The sequence below is a fragment of the Synchiropus splendidus genome, chromosome 3 (assembly GCF_027744825.2).
Source record: "Synchiropus splendidus isolate RoL2022-P1 chromosome 3, RoL_Sspl_1.0, whole genome shotgun sequence".
NCBI lineage: Eukaryota > Metazoa > Chordata > Actinopteri > Syngnathiformes > Callionymidae > Synchiropus > Synchiropus splendidus.
In genome coordinates this window covers 31,954,855-31,977,416 of record NC_071336.1, presented here as the reverse complement: position 1 = coordinate 31,977,416, position 22,562 = coordinate 31,954,855, and the positions used below count along the sequence as shown (strand labels likewise).

General features: G+C 43.2%; 1 protein-coding gene across 4 annotated transcripts in view; it reads left to right on the top strand.

Annotated features, from left to right (window-relative positions):
- The window catches only part of sh3kbp1 (SH3-domain kinase binding protein 1), a 46,168-nt gene extending 24,408 nt beyond the window's left edge, over nucleotides 1-21,760 (top strand). The window contains exons 2-18 of one of the 4 annotated variants that reach the window (XM_053859749.1): nucleotides 6,859-6,973; nucleotides 8,924-9,030; nucleotides 9,182-9,326; nucleotides 9,887-9,966; nucleotides 10,864-10,953; nucleotides 15,351-15,453; nucleotides 16,387-16,481; nucleotides 16,614-16,709; nucleotides 16,907-16,958; nucleotides 17,041-17,112; nucleotides 18,035-18,182; nucleotides 18,268-18,338; nucleotides 18,448-18,554; nucleotides 19,049-19,159; nucleotides 19,930-20,138; nucleotides 20,343-20,406; nucleotides 20,467-21,760. In XM_053859749.1, the coding sequence (XP_053715724.1) occupies nucleotides 6,901-6,973; nucleotides 8,924-9,030; nucleotides 9,182-9,326; nucleotides 9,887-9,966; nucleotides 10,864-10,953; nucleotides 15,351-15,453; nucleotides 16,387-16,481; nucleotides 16,614-16,709; nucleotides 16,907-16,958; nucleotides 17,041-17,112; nucleotides 18,035-18,182; nucleotides 18,268-18,338; nucleotides 18,448-18,554; nucleotides 19,049-19,159; nucleotides 19,930-20,138; nucleotides 20,343-20,406; nucleotides 20,467-20,505 (1,662 nt within the window). In that variant the 5' untranslated portion in view covers nucleotides 6,859-6,900 and the 3' untranslated portion in view covers nucleotides 20,506-21,760. The remainder of the gene's footprint in view (nucleotides 1-6,858; nucleotides 6,974-8,923; nucleotides 9,031-9,181; nucleotides 9,327-9,886; nucleotides 9,967-10,863; nucleotides 10,954-15,350; nucleotides 15,454-16,386; nucleotides 16,482-16,613; nucleotides 16,710-16,906; nucleotides 16,959-17,040; nucleotides 17,113-18,034; nucleotides 18,183-18,267; nucleotides 18,339-18,447; nucleotides 18,555-19,048; nucleotides 19,160-19,929; nucleotides 20,139-20,342; nucleotides 20,407-20,466) is intronic. The other 3 variants (XM_053859745.1, XM_053859746.1, XM_053859748.1) reach the window with 3 other exon arrangements.
- Nucleotides 21,761-22,562: the final 802 nt, after the last annotated feature.

Genomic DNA, 22,562 nt, shown 5'->3' with positions numbered 1-22,562 from the left:
ATGTCTCTCTGTTGACCTGACCTGACACCTCAGAGTTTACTCCGTAAGTGGGAACATCGGTAGCATCGAGCAGCATTTTAGGGCTTTCGTAGGTCAGTCCAGCCTCATGTCCTCGATGTCTATAAAGCAGGTTAATGCAGTGTTAATGCAGCAGCTGGGAAAACAACATTGATTCCAACAGAATGACTCAGCGGGAGACCATTTGTGGTAAAACAGCCCCTCGACATTCAGCAGTTGAGTGAGCTTCTGTTAGTATCATCAAGGGCCTATACACAGTTGGAAACAAAGCAGAACATTTTCAGCTATGGTTGGTTGTCTGAGATGTCTATAATATATACATTACAAAGGTAGATTTGTAATGTTCGTCCATTGTTAGTGTTATCTGCCACTAAGTTTTACGCCTACTGTATTTCCTGATGCCTTTTTGGATTCATGGGTGATGTGACCATTTATACCATATGTACGGTAGAAAAATGTCATTTCCCTTTCTATCGCCATTTCATCAATTCAGGTGACTTTGCAGCGTAGTTTAGACTATTAGTCCCACTGCTTTACTTTTGCAATGCACATACCGAACTATGACCAGTCCATGACATGGTGCAGTTCTTTCCAGCTTCGCTGCGTGTGACAGCCAAACAGGAGCAGTCTTTTTTTTCACTACACGAAACTCTCAAAAATGATGTTTGTGGATACTGAGACTCTGAGTCAGGGTTGGTTTTGTCAAATCCAGCGGTCCATTGTATTAGTGATTCTTAACCATAGGGCCGGGGCCCATGGTTGGGCCAAGAGCGCCTCCTAGAGGGCAGCTAAAAGTTTTTTGTTTGACTCCAGCTGTGAGGGTCACGAGACGCTCAGTTTTAATCCAAAAGCCACCTGTTGAAGCAGTTTTGAAATGGCGATACTATTGTTCACACTGCACTTATATCCACTACAAACTCCACTACACTTGGTAGTGCCACTACAAAGGTAGAAAAAGTGAAGTGTCAAAATATGTTTCATGTTAACTTACCATGTTAAAACATGTTCAGTATAGACTCAGATTCACTTCAAAATAACACCACACGAATGCCATCCTAAAATTGCATCAATATCTCATGAAAAAGGAATGAATAAATAAATAATAAAACAAATTTCGTAACCAGTACATTTAAACTGCCAGTAGCACTCAGAGCTTAATGTGTATTCAGAAAATAACTCAATAATCAAAAGATCAATAATAAGTTTGCCTGAACTCCGGGGCTGTATAGATGGACATTATGGAGTGTTGTAATTCATGAATAAATTGAGAAGTATATTATGAAAAATGAATCAAAACATACATACATACAATATGGGGAGTAAAAAAGAAAAAATATTATTTGGAACTCTAAATTGAAATACTTTTCAATAGATAGATTTACTATTTTAATACCCAGATGGAAATTATTGAATTTTTTGGCATATTTTCACTTTTATTTATGTGCATCTTTCCCTGTGTATTTCCAAATGTATTTTCCAGTTGTGGCACCCCAGGACATTGCTAGCTGACTGCGCGAGTCTGCAGCTTTTAGACACTATTTATAGAATTTAATTGTGAGTTTCTTGTGTCTGAGCACCAACGGGGGTTAGTGTGAGATGATGTGCGCTGTCATGATCATCACCAGGAAAATCAGTTTCTGCTTCCCTGGACACGTATCATCACGTTTCTGTTTGCAATTTAAGAGCTTAGCTAATATACTGTGGAAAAGTTTTCAACAAGTTTGACCTTTCTTTTGCCCGGCTAGAGGCTCGTACCATAGTCAGGTTGGAGACTTTTGGAATCGAATAGAATCGTAAACTAGAACCACATTGATGATGCTGATCACCTGCTAATATGTTTTAGAGCAGGGTTTCTTAACCTTTTTGACCTCTGGGCCCATCGTTCCCAGAACAAATAGGGGGGCCCGGGGCCCATTCAAGGAATAGAACTGATTCATTACTCTTGATTTCATTTGTGCTCAATAACCATATTTAATCTGCTCACACGTAAACAAACCAAAACCTTGTGAAATGACATGAAACCATGTGATCCTCGCAAAGATATTTATTTGTCATTGAATAGTCCAACCAGCAGCAGAACCAGGTGCAAGTCATATTCATCAAAAATACTAGAGAAAAAAAAGGAAAAAATACACTTGATTGAGTCTGTTGAGAAGAAATAAAATAAAATTGTACAATAAAATTAATTTCATAAAACAATGTCAAAATAAAATAAATTTTCTTGCAAAATAAACTGTAAAGAAGATATAAGTAAAGTGTAAATGAAAGTATTGGCATAACATTTTCAAATTAATTTTAAAAACTGCTTTGACAGTTGCTTTCAGTTGTTTTTACTCTTGTGGAGGTGGCATCACTTTCTTTTTCTTTTCAAAACTTCTCTATACTTGGTAACTATCACAAATTTGCAGCTGTCAAGTCAATATAATGACACACTACTGCCACCATACGTGGCTAATGTATTGAAGCTGAGGTGTAAAACAAAGAAACTTTCAGTGGCTCGTGGCCCAACCATGGGTCTCGTCCCTGTGGTTGTGGAATCACTGTTCTGGAGAACTTGAGCAACTTATTTAAAACGGTCTTGCTGGAATCCGTCCCTCCATCCTCTGGTGGACAAAGAGGAAACGCAGCACAAACGAGGAAGACAACATGATTCATCATATCTGCACAGGAAACATCTGCATTATTGACACTGAGCAGCTGGGTTTGTCAGGGAGCAATGGGCTGACAGCACGGATGCAGGTTCACAGACGCTTCAAACCACACCGCTGGGCTGGTGTCTCAATTATCACCGCAAACTTTGGCCCATTATTATCTCCTTCCAGTAATAAAAACAAACCAGCGAAGCCACACAGGCTGCTTGACCACAACGTTCTGTGGGTTTGTTCTGACCAGGGGTGCAGCGCATTCCCTTCCTCTTGCCTACATGTTCCTGTTTTTCGAGTTCCTCTGATCACTTCTTCATTTATTCAACCGTTTAACGCAGATTCTTCGACACTTACGTCAACATGCACTTGTGTGTTAAATAAATTGCCATTGATTTAAAGTCAAGACTTGCCAGGCCTGATGGAGGTGTTCTTTCTGTTCAGTATTTTAATAAGCTCCCTTTGTACAGTGCAGTGTGTCCTGGCTAGCTGGGACTCCAGCCTCTTGCTTCTGCATCTTGGCATAAGCTACGTCTATATTTCATTGTTCCTGTGTTTATAGTTGATTTTAAGCAATGTTTGGCGAATGGCTGCTCAGTTGTTGTAGCAGTTGAATGAATGAATGAATGGATTTTCTTCAGCTGAAACTTTTATTGCACTTGTCATTGGGGGTTCAGTATGAATAATCTGTTGCTGTTTTTGACGGGCAACCAGATAGCTGTCACTGCAGTAGTGTAGATGGATGAATGAATGAATTGCTTCAGCTGATAAGTGAGTGCATTTTATGTGGTTGCCATTGCTCATGATGAATGAATGAATAAAAAGGCGTTTATGCAGAGCCTGAGCTACTGTGGTTAATCTTGGGCAACCTGATGAATGAATGAATTGTTATTAAATCGTTGATGTTTCGCTAGATGATAAAAGATTTCGTTGTTGTTTCCGACGGTGAATGAATAAATCATTCTGGTTGGTAGTCGATGACTGAGTGGCCTAATGTAGGATCGAGGAGTGAATGAATGAATGTTTATTTAAGCATTGTTTTGCTTCTGGTGAATGAATAAAGGAATCTGGAAGTTGTTTCATGAGTGAGTAAATATCAGACCCTATGAATGAATGAGTAATTGTCATTTATCAAATGCTGATTTGCTTTAGGTGACGAAAGAAAAAATGAATATTAATGTTGTGGAATGAATAAATAATTGATATTTCTGATGGTGAATGAATGAATTTTTACTGCAGTTGCTGTCGTTTTTATTGTTGTAGATGTCAACTTAGTTGTAGGTTCTCATTCATCCAAATAGCAGCGAAGGACCCTTTGAATGAATGGTGGAGCGTCACGATCGCAACCTTCGATTGTTAATGGTGAATGAATGAGGAGGGCATGAACGCCAGACATGTTTGTGAAAGCCTGAATGAGACTGAAGTCATGGTCTGTTTCTGGACTTGCAAATGTGGTGTCTGGAGCAGAGAGGAGGCCGGTGCCACCCGGGCCGTGTTGTGCTGGAAGGGATGGACCTGCTTCATGCTGGAGAGCTTTTCTCTCGCTTACATCCAAGTTTGAGCGTTTCCTGTTGAAAAAACTCCCGGCCTGTAAATAACAGCGTACGACCTCCACCTCTGCCAGCTGCTCTAACCATCCCATCATTAAGTCGGGTCGCCAGCCTCCGTACCGTCTCACACTCTGCAATCAGCTGCAGCTGTTGTCTAGGAAACATCTCGTCTCGTGTATTTTTGGATCTCAGATGCTGGCTGAGACTTTCTCGCTGCACCAGGACTCACAAGTCGACCGTGCGGAGCTTTAGAAGCGGTGAGTCAGTGGATCTGTCTGCTTGAGTGAGCGCCGCTCGCCACGGGCCAGAGCTTACGAAACACTGTCATGATGAATGTGGCGCAGGGATGTGAACCCTGCGATGCTCGCTGTGTGTGAACGTCTGCACATCCCGGATGGAAGCGTCCTCCGTGACGTGTCCGACTTTCGCTATCTGCTGTGTTCTCTAGCGGATTTGTCACAGGATTTCTGTTGGGTGAACAGAAACCTGCTCGGAGGCGGGCGCTTCAGTTCGCTGTGGACTCCGGGGAGGAGGGCTAGTTTGAGCTGCAACGGTAGACAGACATTTATCCTCCACTGTTGGTGTCGTTGTCGTGACCAACTAACCCGAGACAGAGTCTCGACCGAGACCCGAGCATACTGAGACCTTGACTACGAAGGCTGGAGACAGAGACCAGGTTAATAAGAGACCAAGACTTTGAGAGCCCAAGACAGAGACCAAGAATAAAGGCAACAAGACTTTGAGGGCCAGAGACTGAAACCAGAGTATTACGAGACCAAGACTTTAAGGGTCCGAGACCGAGCATGCAGATGCCTAGACTTTGAGGGCCCCTGGACTGAATCCAGAGCATGCAGAGACCAAGACTTTGAAAGCCTGCGACCAAGAACACAGTATTTGGAGACCAAGACTTTGAGAGCCCGAGACTAGGACCACATTATTAGAAGACCAGAGACCAGGACACACAGAAACCAAGCCTTTGAGGGCCCGAGACAGAGACCAGAGTATTAGGAGACCAAGACTTCGAGGGCCGGTGACTAAGACCAAAGTATTAGGAGACCAAGACATTGAGGGTTCGAGACCAGGACACACAGAAACCAAGCCTTTGAGGGCCCGAGACAGAGACCAGAGTATTAGGAGACCAAGACCTCGAGGGCCCGTGACTAAGACCACAGTATTAGAAGACCAAGACATTGAGGGACCGAGACCAGGACATACGGACACCAAGCTTTTGAGGACCGAGACCAGAGCATGCGGAGTCCACATTAACTGCAGTTTCTTTTCCAGTGAGAAATAAATGTGTGTGCCTATATGACGAACAGTCTAATGCGTCTGATTCAGTTTGTTTTCGACTGGTCTCCGTCTCATGCCCTTGTAGTCTCTGTCTCTGGTCAGGTGGTCTCACTCTCAAGTACAACGCCCTCCAACTGCCCTTCAGATTCATTCTCAATAACATAATGATGCGGCACACCATGACATTTTCTTCGTATCTTATTCTGAAATGTTTGTCATTTCCAGTTGCTCGGAATGTTTTGCGCTGTCTAAAAATAAGTCCATTCATTCATTATTCATTGTGTGCTGAAGCAGATGTGTGCTCTTCGTTTCTTGCACCTCATGTTTGGACAGCACAATCCCAACGATTCAGCAACTCCGGTTCGATAAAGGAGCCATTGTTTGTCAAACCAACTGTCTTGTTCTCTGAAGCAGTTTTCCAAAAACTCAACGTCCTAGTAGACCGATGAGGCCATGGTCTTGTGGCATGAGTTGCTGCTTCAAGAGTGCATTGTGACACTCAAACGGAAGGTATAGAAAAAAATAAAAAAGTAATAATACACATTCTTGCATTAAAAAAAATACTAACCAAGGTGTTCCCCTTAACTGAGGCAGTTGTTGACAATTTTAAATTAAAAACAAAGAAAAAAGCTGAATTGGTCCAATGACCTATTTCTGTGAAATATCTGCATGATTGTGGTGTTGTGGAGCTAAATATTAATTTGAGAGTGTTACCATTTTTGTCCTAGGCACCTTCGTTTATCTATTTTTTAAAATTATTATTATTAATTTGGTTAAACACCAACTCAAAAGTGAATTCTTTTTCTTTTTTCTTTTAATCATCTATCTGTTAATTTTCACATTAACTTAACCCAGTAACAACTAAAGGGTAACCCAATTAAAACAATATTCACAAACACAAAAAAATGCATGTAAAATAATAAATAAATAAATAAAAATCAAAACCAAAGCAGTCTGTTGAGCTCAACCCTGTGTTGGTGTTAACCTTTAATGCAGTAGCTCATTCCTTTCCTTGACTAATTTTAAATTCATTTGTACATCTTCTCTCTTATTTGTATCAATTGTTTGCCTTTAAAATCCTCAAATATACTGTTTTTTTCACGTTTTTAACATGTTATTATGATCATGAGATTTAGCTATAAATTCACATTATGGATTTTATTAAATTAATTTGCATCTATTGCACTTTATTGCTGTGTTGTTTGCCAATTTCATTCCATTTTAAAGCAGAAGAGGTGTTTGTAATATTAAGCACACTATCATGTATAATTGGTATTTTTTTATTTATTGAATATTGAATAATTTCACAATTATATTATCAGGTTTTACTGAAATACCAGTGTTTTGCCTCCTCACAGGAGATCAAGAAGGAGGCCAAGAGAGATGGAGGGCAGACCAACATGATCAAGTCGGACCTGGCAAACGGCCGGGCCAGTCCCGTGCTGGACTCGGGCATGCGGCCAGGCAAGAAGGGTGAGTTACTACGCTCTTATGATCCTATTCGTGTGAGGAACTAGTGAGGGTCAAACAATCTTGACAGTCTCGTGATGCCACTCTCAATGTAGATTACTGCCACCACCTGGCCGCTTGTGGAACTTCTCTGGATGATGGGACTCGGACCGGGTCAGCTGAGAGTCATTTAATGTTGCTGTTCGGCGTTGGTAACATTATGACCACCAGCCTAGATGGTTGTCAGAGGATTGTTGGGACGTTATGTACAGCTTCTGCTGTCAGCACTTCTGTTCTGTTGCTGTGTTTCTAAGTATCTGTGATTCATGAGATTCAACTTCTGCCTCTTCTGGAGCATCAGTGAGCTCAGTTTCCTGACATGTATGTCAGTGAAGTCGCCTCCATGCATGCTTCAGTGAGCCACAGCGACCCCTCAACCTGAGGTTTTCAAGCTTGAGGGTCAATGCTCATGTTCTCCATAGCTTTTGTCCTATAATCTAGTTTGCTGCCCAATGTGTGAAAACAAAAAGCAGCTCTGATGTTTAAAATGATGCGTATTCCTGAAGTTAAATTTGATTTTGTTTAACACGCGAGTGTGGTTTGATGTTTGACACATGACTAAGCGGTCTAATCCATGGCTCCTTCTCTGGAGTCATCGTGACTCAGGATCAGCTGAAGGACAAATAACTTGAAGGCTAGACTCAGCAGAGCGAGTCATTAACGTCCACTAACTCAGAGTTGAAAGGTCAGGAGGCCAGACTGGCACTGCTAAATTCCAGATTATGGATCGCTGCTAATCGTGTCCCATGACACTGTTTGTGTTTCACATTCTTTCAGTTTATAAGAAATGAAGAGCAAAATTACTGAATTAGATGCTGCTTCATTTACTATTTAATCTGAGATTTAAGTGACTTCATGGACCAGAGATGGTGATGAGAAACTTTGAAATTAAACATAGAAACAAGTTCAAATGCTGTACTTAAAGGTGCTGAAACTGTTCTTTTATTGGGACATTGCAGTGATAGATTCTCATGCTAATTTAATATATGTATGTGGGAAAAATCATCTTCACTTTTGAGAAATAAAGAGGAATCTGACAAGAAAATTGCAAAAATAAACAACAAAATAATGTCATTAAATGGTCTGCTTTCTCTGTTTAAGTGGTGAATATATGGGTGAAAGAGCAGAACATGTCGGTGTGATTTAAAGGCACTTTTATTCAGAAACGTTGCCTGGTTGCACTTTCTTAAAAATAGTGACATATTGAAAGCTTGCAATTAATTCAATATTTCATAATCACTGCTCGGGGTAAAACACACAACATAATATATGTTAAAAACTGAAAATAAGTCCAAAATAGAAGACATTTATCAAGTAATATTTAATGTTTCTAATGCTTCTATGGAATAATTAAAAAATGAGAATATAAAAAATCGTGAGCATAAGCACTGACAACTCTTGAGCTGCGTTGAGCGGATGGATAAATCCAGGCGAGAGACCATGGAGGTCAGTGGTCGAGCCTGATGTTTCGTTTACCTTAAACAGGTGACAAAAATTCAAAGTGCTTGAGTTATCCCTGCCATTCATTTCATGTGTGTTGTTAATAAATAAAGTATAAATATTGGAATATATTTAAAAAATGTACGTCAGACAAATATTCTTGTTTTTGTTATTTTAGTGTTCTGAAATTTTCTAAACATGTATAACAAAAAATCATATTATTATTATTATTGTACATGTGATTTGGGCTACTTTAGCTTTCTCATTGTTCTCTTTCTTTATATATCAGTTTTTTAGTTTTAGAAAAGCAAAGTTATTTGAAAGTACTCTTTTCTATAGTTGAATTCATTTTTGTTTTGTATTCACTGCAGTAAAGAAAGGGAGGTACCGTAGTTGAACTCTGGTTTGGGTACGTCCCAGGCTCCCACAGTCTGGGCAGAGTGGATTGACTCCAGGTGTGTTTGTGTGTTTCAGCGGAGCAGATTCGTAAGCGGCGGTGTAAAGCAGCGTTCAGTTACGTGCCTCAGCACGAGGATGAGCTGGAGCTGAAAATAGGAGACATCATCGAGATCATAGCCGAGGTGAGTGTTTCTGTAGTTGACCAGGTCATGTGACTGCAATCTGAAAGACCACCGCTAGAGGACGTCAGACTTCCACACTCTTTTTCTGTGTCTTTAACTGTGTTGCTGTGTGTCGTCATGTCTGAAACAAAGGCTGTGTTTTGTGTGTCAGGTGGAGGAAGGCTGGTGGGAAGGACTTCTGAACGGCAAAAGTGGCATGTTCCCCTCCAATTTCACCAAAGAGATCATCCTGGACTCGGACCCCCCCTCCGTGGACTCCCCCTCCTCGCAGGATGACGTTTGCAGCGGTCGCAGCAGTACGGTTTCTCTCTCTTATCGTGTGTGTGTTGTAAACATCTCCTCCACTCCCACACTGAACCGAGGATACTTATTACTGTGATGGATTAGTTTCCCCGGGATAAGGTCACCAGGGGTCAAAGAAATTATTCACCACCTCCATTGTTTCTGGCCAGCGTCCTCCCACGCCAGTTGAAGCAGTGCTGCTTCATTGTTAACTGGATTAAACATCGTTGTCTTGGCTGAGTTGGCATGTAATGTATATTGCTGTGTGTGTGCGAACTTATACTTGTAGGGACCAATTCTTGGAAACACACCTGTTTGCGGGGCCCCTTGCTATTGGGGGCTATTTGTGGGGATCCACAAGGTTTAAAACTCAATTTGAGGATTCAAAATAACTGGGACATTATAATTGAATTTAACTTTGGTTTAGGTCCTGGTTAAGGTTAGTTATGAGTTATGGGTGGTTAGGTTTAGAGGCTGGGGAAAGCATGAAAGTCAATGAAATGTCCCCACAAAATAAAAACATGACGTGTGCATGTCTGTATATATGTGTGTGTGTGTGTGTGTGTGTGTTTAGGCAAGGACAGTCCAGGTAGTGAAAGTGATGGAGCAGAGAGTCGGTCAGATGGGGGGTCCAGTGAAATCCAGCCCAAGAAGGTGATTTTTTATTTAATTAATGACTGGTTAATGCTTTGTTTTTAGTGATGTGCATTTGTATTTACAAATTTGGGATCTGGCTTATCCAGTTGGAATTTGAATTATGTTTAATTTGGCGTGTCCTAGTTATTTTAATGTGTTTAACTAATTGGATATCAATTTCGTTTGTAAACAGCCTTTGTTGTTTATTTTATTTTATTTTATTTTATTTTATTCCAAAACACTTTCCTAGTTGGTGGGATCCCCACTGACCATGGCAATAAATTTGATTCCGATTCTGATTCTCATTTAAAAATAGTCGTTTTCATAACCGCATTAACGCGCCTCACAGGAAGATGGCGCTGTTTCTCTGTCATTTATACAACTAGCGGCTGATTTTCTGCCTGGTAAAAAGCACTTGAAGTTATTCATCCTCCTGTGCTGAATAGTAGTCAGGGAAGAACAGTGCAGCATTTTAATGAACTGATTTGAGGAAAGTTATGATTTTTTTTTTCGTTTGTTTGCTTTCTGGGTGGGGAATACTGTATTTACTGACAGCAACCTGTTTGTGGTGCTGTGTTGTCGTTTAAGTGTGGACTCACTCTTCGACTTTTTAGTTAAATATGTTTATTTGTTTCCTCAATATTAGCCTGTCATTGTACAACCAGTTTCCAGTCACCAAGAAGCCAATGCTAACAAGTGAAGCGACATGAGTAGCACGTTCACTCACACGCTCACTGTCAAATTCAGATTAGTTTGTGTTCAAATTAGTGACTAAATATGCGTAATTATTGTTATTATTTATGAGCTTTTATTCCTATTAAAAAACAGCAACGGTTGAACTTATTTTACATTTAAAATCTTTTTAAATAATTGATCTCTTGACAGTGTTTGTTGTCACTTTTGCTCCACTCGCAGGTTCGAGGTTTTGGTTTCGGCGACATCTTCAAGGACAAACCCATCAAGCTGAGACCCCGGTCCATAGACCTGGATTCAGAGGGGGACAAGGTGAGGCGGCCCTCCTGCTTGTTCCTCAGACATGTCGTGGTTATTAAATCATTGTTTTAAGAGGGAAGGAAGTCCCTCCTCAGTCCCTCCTCTTCCTCTGCTTTAGTTTTACAGCACAGGAAGTGGTTTAATGGTGACACACGCTCCCGCTGAGGCACACACACACACACACATTCACAACACACAATCTGCTTGGTTTTTGACAAGCAAAGCAGAAGTGAGAGCTCCACGGAGCATAGAGAGGAGGTGGACGAGGGAGGTGAAGCACACATACTGACACACACACACACAGTCTCCTGCTGCCCCTGCTGATGTAGCAACACTTGGTCTGTCGGTCTGGGAGCTGAAGGTAGGATGGCTTTACTTCTCCCTGTCTATTTTAATGATTGTTCTTATGAGGCTTAGAGAGGTTATTGTCACCTTGTGGTCGTCACTCTGTGGCTCTGTTGTCGGCCTTCAACGGTCGGCTTTAAAAGATGAGATTAAGGACTGTGGTTCTCAGTGGTTTCTGTGAACGTCTAGTTTGTTACACCAACCTTGATCGCAGATGATGACGTGGGGAGCTGTGCTAAACAGCTGAGGATTATTACAAGTTTCCAGTTGACAGAACTTGTGATGGAAGGAGGAAGACATAAAACCTCCTTGACCTGAGGTGCAGTTGGCTCTTTGACTGATCTGTGTCTCCATGTTGTGTCTGCAGTGCATCTGTGATGTCATTGTCTTCACGTTTGTCTGTGTCTCCATCTGTGTCTGGGTCTTTGTATGTCTGGTGTGTGTCTGTGTCTGCATGTGTGTCTGGGTCTTTGTATGTCTGGTGTGTGTCTGTGTCTGCATGTGTCTCCATGTTGTCCTCATATATGTCTGCAATGCATCAGTGACGTCAATGTCTTCATGTGTCTGTCTCTTCATCTATGTCTGTGTTTTTGTATGTCTTGTGTGTGTCTGTGTCGTCATGTGTGTCTGTGTCTTCATGTGTGTTTGTGCCTTTGTCTGTCTCCGCAGGCCTGTGTCCTCATGTTTGTGCTTCCATGTCCTGTCTTCACATGCGTGTTTGTGTCTCCATGTGTGTCTTTATCTACATGTGTGTCTGTGTTTTCACGTGTCTGCGTGTCCATGTGCGTGTTTGTCTCTCCATGTGTGTCTGTGTCTCTGTGTGTCTGTTTCTCCACATGTCTGTGTCTCTGCTTGTGATTGTCTCCATGTTTGTGTCTGTGTCTCCGTGTGTGTCTGTCTCCACACGTCTGTGTCCCCACATGTCTGTGTCTCCACGTCTGTGTCTTTGTGTGTGTGTGTCTCCGCATGTGTGTCTGTGTCTCCATGTCTGTGTCTCTGTGTGTCTGTGTCTCCATGTCTGTGTCTCTGTGTGTCTGTTTCTCCACATGTCTGTCTCCGTGTGTGTCTGTCTCCACACGTCTGTGTCCCCACATGTCTGTGTCTCCACGTCTGTGTCTTTGTGTGTGTGTCTGTGTCCACATGTCTGTGTCTCTGCCCATGATTGTCTCCAATGAATCTCTTATGTGTGTCTCTCCATGAGTCTCGATCTGTCTCCTCTGGTCGTACAGCGCGTGTGTTCCTCTCCAGATGTATTTGTGCCCCATGAGTATCTGGAGCTATAAATAGCCTCGAGGAGACTCTCCTGGTGTCCTTGTGTGTCACTCCTGCCTGTGTACATGTCTCCACACCAGTTCTTGCCACATGAAACACAATGATGTCAAATTATTGGAGCAGTTTTGGTGATGAAAAACCTACCTGTTGACAATGTCCAACTGAGGAAGCTCTCACAGATGAGTCGAACCCTGGTTTGATGTCCCATAATCCCAGTTCGATTTCTTCTGAGATATGTTATTACACCACAAACATCATGATCTTCTTTGTCGTCCACCGTCTTCAGACATTGTTGACAGTATAACTTGTGTAACATGTACACAGGTCTGACCCGGTGTGTTGACATAACATATAATAGAGATTTTGATTTAGATCTGAAACGGTCAGGAAGTCCGTTGTTTCTGATGGATGAAAACCTGTTTCACCGTTTTTATTATCGGACGACACCGACAATAAAAACACGGACTTCACACACTTCACCTCCGTATTTCATCGATCATGCCGAACTCTAATTCGCTTCAACCACGACTCCATTGTTCTACCTGTCGTGGTGAGCGGCAGCCGATCTTAGACCGAACCCGGCGCTTCAGTCATCCGTGTGTCTGACCTCGTCTGTGAGCCATAACGTTCCCTGCCCTGACACTGGAGTGTTGAGTTGGTTCTGACTGATGTGTGTCGGCTCCGTCCCGCTGAGCCGGAGGCTGTGATGTTGCTTTACTGCGAACCTCGTCTCTCTAATGAGGAGAAGTGCCACCTTCCAGGATGCAGAGAGTCGGGTGCGGTTGCTGAGTCATGATGAGTGGAGTTTGGGCTTCTTTTCCTTGTTGAGGTGGTAAATATAGGTCTGCCTTTGACACCTCCTCCAGACCTGCTTCTACCTACTCCGTCATTAAGCTAGCTTTGTTGAGCTCAGAGCTGATGCCCTCTTTTCTGCCACAGATCAACAGGTCATTACATTCGGGTGCCATTATGAGTTGCCAGTTAGATCCATGTCTTCAGAAGAGAGCTGCAGTGCAGGCTCCTCTACCTTCCCATTCTCTCTCTCTCTCTGAGTGTGTGTTACGTGAGTGAGTTTTGTGACCACCGCTGCCACCTGCTGTCCTGCTCGTTTCAATTCTGCCGACAATGGCATCAAGTAGGGATCTGCTTTAGTCATACTTGGCTCTCTGAGTGTTTTTCTAGTCACGAGTTTGTTGAGTGTTTTATTTTTAGAGGTTATGTGGTGTTCAAAATGTTATTGCAACCAGCTCCCTGCCACCTCCTCTTTGCTCCTCCCCCTCTTATCTTCTCTGACAGCTCCAGCTCGTGCACCCCGCTTCTGATAGCTCCTTATTTTAGGTACCTCCTAAATGCTGCCTGCAGGTTTATAGCGCTGTTCTCCATCCTGAAATATCGTCTTCACTTGGTCTCTTTTCTGTCCTCTCTGTCTCTCCTGGTCGTTTGCATCAAGAAAAATCTAGTCCAACTCTTTAAAGCAGTCAGCTTCCCTTTACATTTGTCAATGTTTTGCACCATTGCGTTAAAACCTTGGAAAAGTAAGAAGCAGGAGGGAGAATTTCTCATTGATATATGAGGGAAAACGATGAGTCATCACTTCTGATGAGTCATTAACCGGGATGAGTCAGAGTTAAAAACAGCTTTCCTGAATAAGTCAGGGCTCTAAATAAGTCATGCGACTTGTAGAAGACGCTTTGGCGCATGGAGATTCCTCTTCCTCAAGACGCTTCAGTGATGTTTTCATACGTAGCATTTGAGTGGTTATTTTTGTTGGATTGGATGGATAAAATGTGACTATAACACAACAGGACTGTTGTTCATCCTCTTTAGTCCGCCTCTCTTTTCCTCCTATCCACACATCTGCCCTGCCTAACCTCTCCCTCTGATATGCTCATTCCCGATGACGACCTCAGGATCTTCTGACACGGCTTCCTGCCTTTTTGACAGTCAAATAGCGTGTGACATTCAAAATGTGGTGATACAAAATGAAACAATGTCAATGTCACATCAATTAAATTGCTCTGTTGGTTGAAAAGAAATGTCAAAAACACAATATAGTGATTTATTCATTTAGTTTTTCTTCTTTAAGACGTACTGAACCCTGACAAACATTGTTAGAAAGTCATTAGAGAGCTCAATTTAAACGTTTACTCTTTGTTCGACTCCTTTTTTCTTCATGAAACTTCATGTATTTAATATTAGGTTTTGTAACTCAAGTCCCCCTTTCTGTCTGATTCCATTTGGTTTTCATGGGTATGACGTCAGTTATGTTTTCAAGTGTAATAAAATAGAGGAAGAACACAAGTGATAAAGTGCTTTTGTCCAAGTTCTCTGAAAAAAAAAAAACGCTACAGCAAAATGTGGCTTTGATCTGTGACCTGCTTAATGTTGGAAATAAAACAATGTCAATGATCAAACAGTGGCGCCTTGTCAGCAGCTACAAGTGTCGCTATAAACCCAAGATTTGAAGCTGATGGTGAAGCGATGTCTCGCTGCTTGTGGCACCACATGGGTCTGATTATGGGGTGGAGGGCGTCGGGGGGGAGGGAAGCTCACAGAGGGGCTTGTGGGGCCGAACAGAGCGGCGTGTGTGTGTCTGTGGACAGAGCGGCCCTGTGAGTGTGTGTTTTCCTGTGGAAGAGCCACCCTGCTTCCACAAACACTGTCCCGGGATCCACTCCAGCTGTGAAACAACTGCTTCTTTTCACCGTCTCCACTACACACACACACTCCTCCGGAACCCGGATCATGCTGGTGTTGAGGATCTGACTTTCGTCATTGCTTTTCTTCATCAGTTCTCTGAAGGGAAAGCGGTGAGCGTTGCCACGGAAACGATGAAGACCGACCCTGATGGCAAAGCAAAAGCAGGCGTCACATCTTCACATTTCAGAAGTTCAGGTTTGTTCTGCTTCTTCGTCACGTTTTCTGGCCGAATGTGGGGATGACAATGTTTCATCACACACAGAGTGGGCACCAAAAGTTGCTCACTCCGGTTTGAGCATTCAACCCTTTATGACCTTGAATTTGTTTAGGAAATATATCCTTAACTGATTTGTGATGAGCGCTACCACCTCACAGCAAGAAGGTTGCAGGTTCACCTCCAGCTTGGGGCAACCTCATTCCTTTGTGTGTTCTCCCTCTGTTGCTGTCCTCCCGCTCTCCTTCCTGGGTCCAATGGTTCCCCCCACTGCCACCCACCAGCAGTGCTCACACACACATCAGTCATATGTTTGCAATGTGGTGGGTTATTTCCAAACTTCCTTTTGTCTTCTGCAACATCCTTCAGCTGTGGATGAAGGCACTGTTCCAGAGTGGCGTCCACACACTGTGCAGTTATTAGTATCAAAGTTAGAAGTCTGAGGTTGAGCCTTAAACCGTCATGCTTTGTTTCTTTGGCAGCCAAAGAGAGCAGGAAGTGAGGTGCTTCTGTGCAGGAAGGATCGTGACTGCATTGGTATCAGATCAAGTCTCAAGGGCGAAGAAGGTGTTAGTGCGGTGTGTGATTTCACCAACGCGAGGCACAAGTGACACAGCTGCTTCTGCCTCTCGACCCTTGAATATCTGACTTGAGTAGTCAATGTTCTGATTGGAAACAGTTGAACGTGAGGCACTGGGGGAATATTAAGACCCACTCACATGTTTGTATTCCTATCTCAGTGAGGACACCTCATTGGCTTTCATGCTTTCCTCAACCTCTCCCCCTAAACCTAACCATCCAAACCAAAAGGCTAACCAGGAGTCTGAACCAAACTGAAACCATATCATAGTGACCCAGTTATTTTGAACTTGTCTTGTCTGAGAAATGAACGTTTGTCTTCATCTCATTTCCAGGGCGGGAACTTTGCAAAGTCCTTTTCCCGTACGAAGCCCAAAATGAGGATGAGCTGACCATCAAAGAGGGCGAGATCATCACCATAATAACCAAGGTGTGTACCGGCGTGTGTGTGTGTGTGTGTGTTCGCAGTGGCACCGGATGGAGGTGTGTCTGATGTTTGCATCCAGTGGTCAGATTTGATTTGTTTCTTTCCTGGATCGGTTTACATGAAGCGTGTGTGCAGGAGTGTGCTGATGCCGGTTGGTGGATGGGGGAGATCGGCGGGAGGCACGGAGTCTTCCCTGATAACTTTGTCAAGCTGCTGGAAGCTGAAAAAGAGGTACACAGTTCCACTCAACCTCTCCGCCTCAAACCCACCTGATAAAGAGTAAATAATAATTCAGTTTTCTTTACCATCTGAGAGTCTAAAGGCTGAGTCTAGTCGTCCTGTCGTTGCTCTCAGGGGTAACCTGAGGCTGGAATTGACCAGGAGGAGACATTCTAATCTGATAGTTGCTTCTATGTTCTTGTCTCCAGAGACCAAAGAAGCCGCCTCCTCCCACGGCACCGTCAGTGAAACACACTCCAGGTAACGTCCTGTTCGCCCTCCCTCTTTGGTTTGATCACGACTTGACAGAAATGTGCCGCTGAAACAAAACTCTGGCCTGTAGAGAAAAAGTTAGAGCTCAAGAAGGTTCCCCCGGAGCGGCCTGAGTATCTGCCCCTGAGGGATCAAGATCGAGGTACCCTCTGGTCCGGCTCAGTGCCAAACTAACCACGTGTTCCGCCACTAACACCCTCGCCGTCCTCGACCGTCGACATGCTTTTTTGAACGATGAGCTGATTCATGAATCCGGATTGATTTTTCTTGTTGATGATTGACGCTTCTTTTTTGAATCAACTTTTTATTCATTTAAATTTCATATGGGAGAAATATATAACTGAAGTAATAAAATGAAAATTCATGTGTTTTTAAAAATGAATGAAATTAAGTATTGTCTATTTTTATTTTGTAATGTGCCATTATATATATACATATATATATATATATTAGGGGTGGGATTCGATTAAATAAAATAAATAGATACATTTATAAATTTATAAATTTATAAATAGATAAATTAAAACAAAATCTACTTAATTAAATAATTTGTGATGAATTAATCTCAATTAATCACAGTTTAATAGTATATGAATATTTGCCATAAGGAGCCACATTTTCCATTTGAATGAATTTGGTATATTACTGAATCAAATGATGGAGCCATACATACATTTAAACAAGCAAATATTGTTTATTTTGCATCAGTTTGACAATGGCACAATAAACCATGATGGTGGCTGTATTCAAGTTTTTATATCACCTTATTTAAACTGAAGCTCTTTTAATGTCTTGCATATCCGATGCATCAGTAAAACCAAATATTTTACGTGTATTATCATTGAAACATGAGTCAAAATATTTAAATTTGGGTCATGAAGGATGTGCTGTAGGTCATGTTAACTAACTCTGGGTTCGGTTTGTCTGTGGCTTCACCCTCCTCTGCCTCCAGACCCTCTGTCTCTCAGCAGCTCACTGCAGACTCTGGACCTCCGTCTCCTTCCCCTCATGTGCTGATGTGATCCTCTCACTCTCCTCTGTTGTGTGTGTGTTTGGGTGTGTAGGAGACGACCTGAAGCTCAGCGACATCCCTAAACCTTCCGTCCCGTCCACCCTCCCTAAGAAACCCGCCCCTTCTAAGTCAGGCTCCTCCTCCTCCTCCTCGTCTTCTTCACAGCCGCCGCGTCGGCCCGAGAGACCGCCCACTCTCTCGTCAGTACACACACACACACACACACACTCACTGAGGAGATTCTGCCTCCTATTCCTGACCTTGTTGTATGGTTCACCTGCTCAGGTGTGAGAGCACCAAGCCAGAAGGCGGGGCTTCGACACCCGATTCTATCCCTGATAGGTCACATGACGCCGGTGAGTTCACACGGCGGCGGCGGCGGTTTCAGTCCAGGATCAGTGGTGCCGCAGAAACCTGCTTTAAAAATGGACCTGGTGACGATGTAAGACTCGTGTCTCCGTGCAGACTTGGACCTGGACGCCGTTGTGTCGACGACAGAGAAGCTCAGTCACCCGACGGCGCTGAGACCACGGGTGACGGACCGCCGACCACGATCCCAGATCCTCACGCCGGTGAGTCGCGTGTCACTGGTATAGCTCAGAGTTAGTGCTGACACTGAGCCACTACATTATGACCCCTGTCTGTGAGAACTTGGCTCCATGGTCCGTTGTTACAGAAATACAGTGGTACCTCGGTTTTCGAGCATCTTGGACTTCGAACAAATCAGAGTTTGAACAAAAATTTATAGATTTTTTTGCTTTGGATTTCGAACGAAAATCCAGAACTCGAACGCCCCCGAAAAAAGCTGGAAAAAACCTAACATGTGCGGACCGACCAGCTGACCCACAACGCGCTTTGTTATTGTGTATAACGCAGCCGCCGGCTCGAGAACCGAGGTGCCACTGTACAAACAATTCACTTTAAAATGAGCATTTTAGGTTTTGGAGCAGTCGATGCATCACCATGAGCACTGATCTTCCTGAAATCAGACATCGATTCAGCTGCATTCTCACCTGTTATTGTTGAAAATCTGCTCAAGTCGCACTCGTTTCCTGGTGTTTTGCAGTCGAGCATGTCCATCCTGGACCTGAACCCCGTGGCAGTGGAGGACAGGAGGGAGAAGGACAGAGATCTGGACTCTAAATCACTCGACATCTCTCTGAGAAAAGGCGTTCACGTAAGAATGTGTTTCCTCCAGCAGAGGGCGCCACACGCTTCCATTCAACAAGCAAAACAGTACCTGTTCAGTCAGGTGACATTTAGGCAGATAATCTGAGACCAGATTTACGATAACATGCTTTTAAGGAAACACATTTTCAAAATGCGAAACAGTAATATATTTAAATGAAGTGATGTCTCTGCTTTTTTAGACACTAAAAAGGAGGGATGTTTGGGAAATAACTGGACTGAATTTATCTTGAGGACAGTTGGACTCTGCATTGTTAGCACACTTTAAGCTAGTTGAGTGCTAATGTACATTAGCAACTCTCCAGTGTTGATGCTAATTGTTGTTATTCAATGGTCTGGACTAAGTTATTAATTCCCATCAGACAACTTTTTGCTCTGAGAGTTAGGATGAACTCCTCTGCGCTCTTCTTTAGAGCTTAGCCAGAAGCGTTTCCCATCAGCTGTACGACATTTCCACCACATTTGAAGGTGTTTTTTTTGTTTCCTCTGTTCTAAAATACCGAGTACTTTCACTGAGTTCCGCACAAATAATTATATTTTTCATCCCGTTACGTTGACCGAACAATAACAATTAGCATTTAGCCGCAATAGCTTTCTTTTACCGCATACACATTCTCATCTTCTTAAACTCCCTGATATGTTGAATATTTTTCTCACTTTTCAACAGCCTGGAGTTCACAGATAGGTAGAAATAAAGCGTGAGGAAATGTTTCTCATGTTGACTCAGAGCTTGAGGTGCTGGAATGGTCTCTTTCCCAGGGACTCGAGAGTAAAGCGCAGATCCCGTCGAAGCCTTCTGTCCTGGCTCCGCCCAGCAACCACCGCCCCGCCTCTCCGTCTTCCTCTGGGGGCCTCAGTCCGTCTCCTGAACTCCGACACTCGCCTGTGACTCCGCCCACGTTGGAGGAGCTCAAGAACCAGCTGCGTGACCTGAGGACCTCCGTCGAGCTGCTCAGGAGCCAACACAGGTGCGTGTGAGACAAGCACGTCACAATCCTGCCCCCTAGTGGCCACTATGGTGAGGAGGAGAACTGTTCTGGGGGAACAGCCACGCTAGGTGGCGCTGCTTTCCAAACAGAACCTTGTGAGGCCTTATGAAGCCAGGTGGATCCTCTGTCATGGCACTTGCTGGGGAGGCTCTCTGACCGGTGGTGTCTTCACCTGTGTGGCAGGCAGGAGATGAAGCAGTTGGCCAGTGAGCTGGACGAGGAGAAGAAGATCCGCATTAGTTTACAGGTAAAAGCGTCGGCGCTCGCCTCCCAGCTGCGAGAAGTCACGGCTGTTTTCTTCCTTCAGATGGAAGTGGAGCACATAAAGAAGAACCTGTCCAAGTAGAAGAACATCACTGGTCACTTCAGCCCAAATCCAAAAGTTAGTGCCAAAATGTTGACGGACGGAACCACAGTATCGGCCTCCTCCTCCACCCCTCTGTTGTCGCCTTATCCTCCTTTTGTTTTGACTCTTTCAAACTGGTGTCTTTCGTTACTGCTTGCTGTGCCACTGGTACCGGCCCGCCTGCGGCCGTGCGTTGCCATGGTGACCCAGCGTTCACAGCGAGCCGGTGGAAGGAAGTGGCTGCTGTGGCGGTCTGTGTCCACGCTGCGGCCTTCACGAGTCACCGTGTCTGTGTGTGTGTGTGTGTGTGTGTCGGCATCGTCACTCGGAGATGAAGGTTTCAAGTGCAATGGATGGATGTCAGGATGAACACGAGAGTTTTATTCTCCAGAAATCCCTTTAAATATCACTCCTCTCCGTTGTAGCCAGCCTGCAGCCCGAAGCGTTTCCCTTAATCTGGGCGACATTTCCACCACATTTGAAGGTGGTTTTTTGTTTCCTCTGCTCTAAAATACCGAGTACTTTCACTGAGCTCTGCACAAATAATTACATTTTTCATCCCGCTACGTTGACCGAACCGTAGCTCGCTGTGCTGTGCACTTTTTTTCCGGAGCAGTTTGAGATCAGTGAAGTCAGTGTGAAGGACTTGTTTCGAGCACATTGAGATACACTGCGACACACTTTGTGTCGGAGGCTTCCACCACTCACACACCAGATGTCTTAGTTCTTTACGTTGCACACACACAGTTGAAGCATGTTTGTTTTATTTTCCGCCAAGAAGAGGCGAGTGAAAGTGGAGCTGAACCAGGGACGGGTTCGTGGATGATGTCCTACTGCCTTCTTGGGAACCTTTATTTTTGTTACTTGAGCACTTTTATCGACGGTCGTCTCGAACCCCCCCTCCCCCACACGTCACAAACCTCCCTGCTGTTTGTGGTGCTATTGAAGCCGTAAGGTTGGAGGCTTGTTTGTGTCCCGGGAATGTCGAGCTCCTGAGCGAAGCGCGTGTGGCTGCATGTCTGCCTCCTCTCCTTCTCTGTGCACAGAATCTATGGCAACCCATCACTGTGGCCTTCCTGTTTCTGACTCCGAGTCTCTCTTTCTTTTGGTTCTGACCACGCAAGAACAACAACCAAGGCTACAACAAGGTTTCTTGAATTGGTCCTCTCTCTCTCCAGGATAGTCATGAAAAAAAAATCTATATTCTTTTATATTTCAGTGTAATAAAGATGCTATTGTGTACTTCTGTGTTTGTAGTTCCCTCATTTCTTCTCCTGGGTTCCAGATTTGGAAAAAAAAAAAACAACTCAACATAAACTCTAACTCAATATGAGTCACAAAATATATTCATTTCTATTTTGTGTCTCAATGCAGTAATGCAATGCATAATTCTAGTTCAATTCACAGCAGTCATCTTTACATTCAGTTTGCTCTTTCAGTGATTCACCAGAGCAATACTTCATCTTTCATGTGTTTTTATTATTATCATGCAAAATATCTTTTGGGAAAATGTAGTATTTGCATTAAGAAAAAAAAAGAAGTTATTATTAGGTCAGCAGGCTGCTAAATTTGCGGGCGTTTTTGGCCCAGAAAATTAATAATTCATTTAAAAAAATGAAATAAAATAAACTTTTATGTGTACATTTTATGAATGCTACTAACTTTTTAAAAAAAGTCTATTTTCATTAAAAAATGCAACCTGAGAAAAAAAAAAACAATTATAATACAAATACTATACTATATACCAGAATATATACTATAATAAATGCGAGAACATATATTAGAATTACGAAGCAAAAAGTCGACTAAAGAAATAAAATACAAATATTAGCATATACAGTGGTACCTCGGTTTTTGAACGTCCCGGAATTTGAACAAAAATTTTTTTGCTTCTGATTTAGAATGAAAATCCAGAACTCGAACACCCCGAAAAATGACGCAAAAAACATAACGTGCGCAGACCGATCAGCTGACCCACGAGGCGCTTTGTGTATAACGCAGCCTCTGTATGCAGACGTGTCCCGTTAGCTCCATTTACTGACTGTTTTGTCTTCATA